Here is a 7,819-nt window from a genome sequence, read left to right on the forward strand (position 1 = left end):
AGAAATGTGCCTTTATCTTTGTGTCTTTCTGAGTATTTTATTAGCTTTTGTTTTTTGTATTTGAAGGTTATGGTTCAGTATTTTATGTATAATTGCTACCTTACTTTTGAGTCCACAGTGGAAAAACTCAAGTTTGACAGCTTCAAGGTATAAAAAAATAAATTTAAATTTGGCTAGAGACTAGAAAATATTTTTCTGAAACGTCTTTGGATATTTCTGCATTTAGAGTTCATAAAATTAATGTTCAGTGTTCCATTTTTATTGATTTGTTTTGTAACTCTAACATTCATTGGTTGTTAATTGAAAACAATCGCTCTAAAAGATGTATATAGAATGTATTGTCTTTTTAAAAAATTTAATACCCGGTATTTTTTTTTTGTTTTTTTCTGTTTGAATATTTGTCTAATGAACATTTTGTAATGAGATCATTTTGTTCTGATGAAACGTTTCTATATTCTTTTGATTGAAGAGAACATTCCTGATTTGTCGTTTGTATTGTCAACAAGCTTAGGTTGTATACGTTGGAATTGAAGTAAAAAACAAAAGATTAAAAAACACACAAAGACTTTATCAACAAAGTTGTAGCCGGTTCAATGTATTTATGTCAACACTATTTGGGTGATGGAAGGAGAAACATTAAATATGAATTATGACCATAGCACACAAAAATGTGTGTGTAATAGTTTCTAAGAACATACATTGTAGAAATGAATTACATTGGTAATCACACTATATAAATATAAACAGTAGTCACGTTGTTACTGGTAATCACACTGTATAAAATATAAATGGTATTCACATTGTAGCAAGATTATTGATTATCATATTGTGGAAGTATTATTTGTAACAATACAACATTCACATACAATCGTTATGGACTCTTCACAATCATTTACCCTTTTTCATCATAAAACAAATGTAAATACATCGATATTGCACCATTAAAAAGTGTTCTTGAAATGAATATAAATCACGGCATGACTCGACGCTTAAATGAAATAATGACGAGTTCTAATGTGTCTGGTCCCTGGTCATAATACTATGAAACATGAGTGCATTACATTGCGCTTTGTTTCACATCAAATGATCTTTTTTTATAGGTCAGTGATTTTTTTCCCCGTGCATCGCGAAATGCTCACTCAACCTTTCATGAATTGTTTCACCAAGTTTGCCATTTCGTGCATTGCTTCGTAGATACCTTCTCCGTTGACTGCGCATGCGCCTTGAACAAACCACTTCCTGTCATTCATTTCTGTCAGTCCTAGCCTGTCAGCAACTTCTGCTGTGGAAGCAGCTCCAGGCAAGTCTTGCTTATTGGCCACTACAACCACAGGCACTCCACGCATCTCGTCTGCTTTGATTACATTGAAGAGTTCCTCTTTTGCTTCTGGAAACCTAGACACGTCTGCACTGTCGACTATGAACAAGAGGCCCTGAGAAGTGGATAGCAAATCAAATTAGTGTGTGAATCTATGAAAGTAAAAAATAATCGATAAATTAAAAATAAGACTTCAAACAAAATAAGTGTTCTTTCGTAGATCTAAAATATTAAAAATAGATACATTCGAGAACTAGGAAAAAAAGGAGACATAGTAATTATATTCACTAAAGCTCAATATTTGATATTTGAATTTTTAAAAACTTTTATTAGACTATTATTGGCCTCCTGAAGCACTTTTCCATGTGACAATTAGTGAAGAAACGAATTTATTTTAATTCATTGATTTAAAAAGTAGGTTCATAGATTCACAGCATTTTACTTTCAATATTTGTTGTTATCGCTTTGTAACAGTGTGTTTCGTTTTGTTTGTTTCATAGAGGCACGTTAGTTACACAAAGATGTAGGCCTATACATTACTATCTTCATTATCTGGGTATATTAGGGTTTTTAGTTTTAAAACATGTTTTCATTTAGACCAACTCCTAGGCTACTGGATCTATTGGTTACATTTGTATCATTTTGTATTTCGAACTAAATGTCATAAACGTGACTTTACGTGACGATTTAAATCATTCATGTTGGCAGCTCAGGATTTACAAAGGTTTAAATCTTCTGCGTAACTTTTCAAGAAACGAAAGTGGAATGAATCACTTCATTTCCTGGACCTACCTGCGTGTTGACAAAGTAATACTTCCATAACTGTCGAATTTTTTCCTGCCCTCCAACATCCCAGACTGTGAAGGTCACGCCCTTGATTGGGGAAACAGTCTCGACGTTAAATCCAATGGTAGGAATTGTGCAGACGTTTTCATTCAATTTCACCTGTAAGTAGGTCAAATCAATCAATTAAGAATTAGGTCTAGTCAAATGAATTTAAAACAATAATTGCTTAGCTTATGGTAAAAAACAACAATATTAGGATTATTGATTTAAAACGCTTGAAATGAAAGGTGAAGACTTTGTTTCTATACATATATCTATGGGAGAGGGGGGGGGGTTCTTACTCTCTAACTTTATATTTTTGTTCTCTGTATCTTTAGAGCTGTCAATTATATATCTACTATACATTCGAAAAAATTAAACCCACTGATCGAAAGAACTCTTTAACAAGTTTAACTGTCATACGGATTCGCATGAAATATCGTATACATGGAATGTCACATCGGAAAATGCATTTTCTCTTGGCCTGAAACTGATGGTATGAAGAAATGTATGTGGTGTCAAATAGTGTACATTGCTTGTTTTAATATGGTTGAAAAAAAAAAGAAAAACTAACTAAGGTCGAAATATAAAATAGATTGAATTGAGAAGCCGAAGAAAAGTCATAGAGTGTTCGAAGGACTCATTTTGTTGGTGGCGTTCTCGGGGTAAACGGATAAGTGAAAGTGATACCAGAATTAACGGGCCCAAAATATGAGTGCGCGTATGCATCGGGGGCGCATTATGAAGCAGGTCTTTCCACATCAAGTCAAAAGTCTATGTCGGAGAAATTACAATGCGCAGATTAAAAAAAAAAGAGAGAGAGAGAAGGAAAGAGAGATACACACTAATTCACACACAACAAAATGATGTTAAATTGATTGTCGAAATGTGGCCCGTTTATTATAATAAAAAAATAAGAAGTGTTCCGGCTATAATAAACAATATGAATCCTAAGAAGAAATCAACGGGCGTATTCGCTATGCAGTGCTAATAAACTATATATACGCCAAATACCACTTATTCATTCATTTATTAATCAATCACGTAACAGATACTAGAATTCACGGGCCAAGCGTGGGGGGAAGTGGGGAGCGTTAAAATGCTGGACTTTTTACTACAAGTGTAAAAAAAAAAAAAAAGAAAGAAAGGGTCCAGACAGAGTGGGAAAAAAATCAACCGATGTAGCCGGTAGATTAAGCTTGCTGCTAGTTTATAATATTTTGTCCTATAATAGTTTATATCCGTTATTTAATTTAAAATCTTTCTAATGATATAATTTAAGCCCACACAAATCGGACACATAACTACACTATTAAAGATTCAAATCAAAAGTCATACGCATTAACTGTACAGTGTTTCCCAAACTGTGTTCCGCGGAACCCTAGTGTTCCAAGAGACCTGAATAGGTGTTCCACGGGCTACTGGAATAATTGACAAGTAGGCCACCACGTGGATTAATCTCTCTTTAAAAAAAAAGCAAAGTGTTCCGCTAAATACTCAGGATGTGCGAAGTGTTCCGTCAAAGAAAAAGTTTGGAAAACACTGCATTAACAAATACCAAATATAATATAGGTCCCACCTTGTAGAGAATCGTCGTTTTCCCAGCAGCATCCAAGCCTAGCATTAACACCCTGGTGGGTGTACCAGTTTGAAACATCTGCACAGCTTGGTACAGTTTGGCAAGAAGAAGACCCATACTTGATTATCCGTTTGTAATTGTTGTGTGTATCAGACTGCAGTTCAATCGAGTCTTGTGTTTGTGTGTTTCTTTGCGTATAGTGAGCAGCTCTAGAACTTTCATGACACTTACTAGTAAGTTGTGCCTTATATAGACCAAACATTATCAACTTATTTACTGTTGCGTTGACTGTCATGTTGTCAGTTCATTCAATTCAAATAACGCCAGGTGTATATGTTCCACGTCGCTGAGCTTTATATATTGCTACGGGAATATCCGGTTCTTTTTTTGTTTTGTTTTTTATCTTTGACTGTATTTGGATTTGCTTAGAACGAACATGACTAATTGCTTGAACTAAATACGAGTCTAATCAGGTAATAGAGCTGAGACTATTCAACTAGTTCATCTATGCTAAATAGAGCTGAGACTATTCAACTAGTTCATCTATGCTAAATAGAGCTGAGACTATTCAACTAGTTCATCAATGCTAAATAGAGCTGAGACTATTCAACTAGTTCATCTATGCTAAATAGAGCTGAGACTATTCAACTAGTTCATCTATGCTAAATAGAGCTGAGACTATTCAACTAGTTCATCTATGCTAAATAGAGCTGAGACTATTCAACTAGTTCATCTATGCTAAATAGAGCTGAGACTATTCAACTAGTTCATCTATGCTAAATAGAGCTGAGACTATTCAACTAGTTCATCTATGCTAAATAGAGCTGAGACTATTCAACTAGTTCATCTATGCTAAATAGAGCTGAGACTATTCAACTAGTTCATCTATGCTAAATAGAGCTGAGACTATTCAACTAGTTCATCTATGCTAAATAGAGCTGAGACTATTCAACTAGTTCATCTATGCTAAATGTAGCTTCAGCATAGTTCGTTAAACAAATAAAAAAAAGTAATTATCGATCTTTATAATATGCCTTGTTGCAATTATTAATGATCTTAATTAGGCCTATTTTTATTATTTTCATCAACAAAATAGTTTCCCAACTTTTGGCTTGCGAAGCTGTCTTCCCCGACCAAAAATGTAAGTTCTGTGGAGTTTGGTGGAGCGTTGCAAGCGCTTTCTATCAATCTAAGCGGAACAAATGCATTATTACGACATGCTCTTTAGAAAACTAGGCATGTCAAAATAAGTCAAATCAAGTAATGCTTTTAGGGGAGACGCAGAGGCCTAGCGAGAGGGGAGCAAGGGGACCTGGGCGCCACCCTCAGGTTGGCGTCCCTCGCAGCCTATATTTCTATGGAATGTTCAAGAAAAATGTAGGGGGGGGGGCGCAAATAAAGTACCTTGTCCCGGGCGCACGTTTTTCTCACTACGCCTCTGGGGAGGCGGTTTGTTCTATTATGAAGTTTGAGAAAATATCGAGGCACAAGTTAATGTTTCGGATGTTCCTTAAGAATTGAAGATTACATCCAGGCCCAAACCTCACGCAGGACGACGGAGGAGGGCAGGCATCATTGTCTTATATTTGAATTGAATTTTCTTCTTGAAATAATGAGTTCGTCGCTTTTGTAGCTGGTCGTATTTAGAAGCTGAAACGAGTCCAACGATTTAATTTGTTTTCAAGTTTTTGTTTGTTTAAATTTTTTAAAAAATATTGAGACTGAACAAAGGTTAGGAAAGTTTGAAATGAAAAAAAAAAAAGGATTTTTGTTCAAATCTCATCTCAAGTTGTTCAACTTATAAGCTCTACAGTTTCCAAGTTTTACACATTTTCTTGCTTAGACGGTCCCTAATTTCAGGGTTATTAACCTATCATTCTTGGTGCTGATAACTTTATGAGTATGGCGTTAAACTGCCTATCCTAGACAAAGAAATAATGAATCAGCCTCGTTTTGGGTACAACGTTAGACTGCCTATCCTAGACAAAGAAATAATGAATCAGCCTCGTCTTGGGTACAACGTTAGACTGCCTATGCCAAACAAAGAAATAAACAGCCTCGTCCTGAGTACGATGTTAAACGGACATATCCTGGACATTTCCGACATAGTTGATTTGTGTGCTTGTGGTGTTTGAAAAGTAGTGACTTGTTGCGAGTTGTATGCTACAGAATGTTTCTGTGCCTTCTCCAGAGATCTAACTACCTCCAATGACTTTGTGAGGTCCAGAGATGAGTACCCTAAAATTCACGACCTAATCTCTGGTGATTACATGCCACTAATGCGTCTCTGATATCTGTATTCTGGTTTTCGAGGACAGAAACTGCTCTGAAATGGTAGTCTTTAGCCAGCTATTTCCATCTCTGAATATACCTGTCAACACTCTGTCCCGTTTCCTGTTTACAATTGGATAGGAGATAGCGAGCATAAATCCCATTTCTTTGTTTGACACATCGAGTCCGTTTAGTGTAGTTACAGCAGTTTCAAAATCGGTACAGTCAGATATCAATTCATACACACCATGTGAGAGAAAGTTACATAGTAAATCGAACTTCTCACTTTCTAGCCGATTAATCTACAAGATTTTTGTACAATAAATTCTAATAGCCTAACCTTATAAAACACTACAGGAAAACATTTCTTTATGATAGGCTTTATTGTACAAGAATGACAAAACAGTTCACAATAACACAGTACACAAACACACAAGTTGAACTGTGCATTTGGACACACCAGTACAGATCAGTTGACAGCACACAACAAGAAAAGGCATAAATACACAACAGGTATGACGTTAAACTGACCTATCCTGGACAAGAATTAATTAAACAGTCTCGTCCTGTGTATGACGTTAAACTGACCTATCCTGGACAAGAATTAATTAAACAGCCTCGCCCTGTGTATGACGTTAAACTGACCTATTCTGGACAAGAATTAATTAAACAGCCTCGCCCTGTGCATGACGTTAAACTGACCTATCCTGGACAAGAATTAATTAAACAGCCTCGCCCTGTGCATGACGTTAAATTGTACTATCCTGGACAAGAATTAATTAAACAGCCTCGCCCTGTGCATGACGTTAAATTGTACTATCCTGGGTAAGAGACAGAGAATGGAGTACCTGAACAAATCAAACATCATCAGGAAGTGAGAGGATGACTTGCAGAACTGTGCATGGCAACAACAGACAGATGTATACCAAGTCCGTATAGAAGTGAGACAAGGCTGTTTACTCTCCTGCTTCCTATTCCTGCTAGCAATGGATTTGTCATGAAGACAGCAACAGACCAGAAGCAATCTACAGTGCAGACTGTGGAAACAGCTAGACGACCCCCCCCCCCCCCGGACTTTCAGATGACCTTGACTTTGCAGATAAATAGGCTCTTCTCTCAGACACCCAGCAGCGCAGGAAAAGACAACCCACCGAACAATTTTAGCTCAACTGGGTTTTACCCTGAACAAAGGGAAGAGCAAGGTGTTCAGACTAAAAGTGACCAACAACATTTCAGTCCAAGACGAAGTGCTGGAAGAGGTGGAAAGCTTCACCTTCGCAAATGTCAATGATAAAATATTTCATTATTAGTTCTGTTAACGTTCTGGTCAAGAAGTAAACAGCCTCGTCTTGGGTAGCATGACATGGAGCTATTTTTAGTCAGCAGGTATGTATATAGTATATATAACACATTGTTGTTTGAAACCTTAAAGGTGACCCCAGGCCGGTTCCAGATATCGTTTGTGGCTTTCAAATCTTTAATAAATTGATTTTTTTTCTCCTTTAAATAAACATTTAACTTGTTTTATTAGAAGTCTTGAAAAATTCAAGAGTCTTTTTTATTCTTCAAGCATTTTACTTTCTGCTGACCAAATTTGTTTTTTCAGAAAAGAGAGGCACTCTTTTATTTGTTCAGTTTTTTAAAAGCTGATCACGCAGAAAGCCATTCCTGCAGTACAGCACATCACAAAGTTAGATTTAGATTGCCTGCAGTTAATAAACTCTTTCAATTCATTCACTATAAGTAAGCCCATGGGATCTAATATTCGACTAGCTGAAATGTTGAACAATAAACACAAACACAATCTTTCGTTTGAATGTACAGCG

At 36.2% G+C, this 7,819-nt stretch overlaps 1 protein-coding gene across 1 annotated transcript; it reads right to left on the minus strand.

Moving 5' to 3' along the window:
- Window positions 1–35: 35 nt before the first annotated feature.
- LOC106060155 (uncharacterized) lies at window positions 36–4,099 on the minus strand. Its single transcript, XM_013217949.2, has 3 exons — window positions 3,723–4,099; window positions 2,111–2,263; window positions 36–1,433 (listed from the first exon to the last, which is right to left on the minus strand). Exons 1-3 carry the CDS (start codon window positions 3,837–3,839, stop codon window positions 1,140–1,142), a joined length of 564 nt encoding a protein of 187 aa, XP_013073403.2. The 5' UTR covers window positions 3,840–4,099; the 3' UTR covers window positions 36–1,139.
- Between the last annotated feature and the right edge of the window lie 3,720 nt (window positions 4,100–7,819).

This window comes from Biomphalaria glabrata, chromosome 3 (genome assembly GCF_947242115.1).
Source record: "Biomphalaria glabrata chromosome 3, xgBioGlab47.1, whole genome shotgun sequence".
NCBI classification, from domain to species: Eukaryota; Metazoa; Mollusca; class Gastropoda; family Planorbidae; genus Biomphalaria; species Biomphalaria glabrata.

Bases quoted from the DNA above. Each gene is read 5' to 3' on its own strand.
- LOC106060155 (XM_013217949.2), bottom strand. From the start codon at position 3,839: ATGGGTCTTCTTCTTGCCAAACTGTACCAAGCTGTGCAGATGTTTCAA. The intron at 2,264-3,722 runs GTGGGACCTATA...ACCTACTTACAG, and splicing joins AAACGACGATTCTCTACAAG to GTGAAATTGAATGAAAACGT. The intron at 1,434-2,110 runs GTAGGTCCAGGA...TCCACTTCTCAG, and splicing joins ATTACTTTGTCAACACGCAG to GGCCTCTTGTTCATAGTCGA.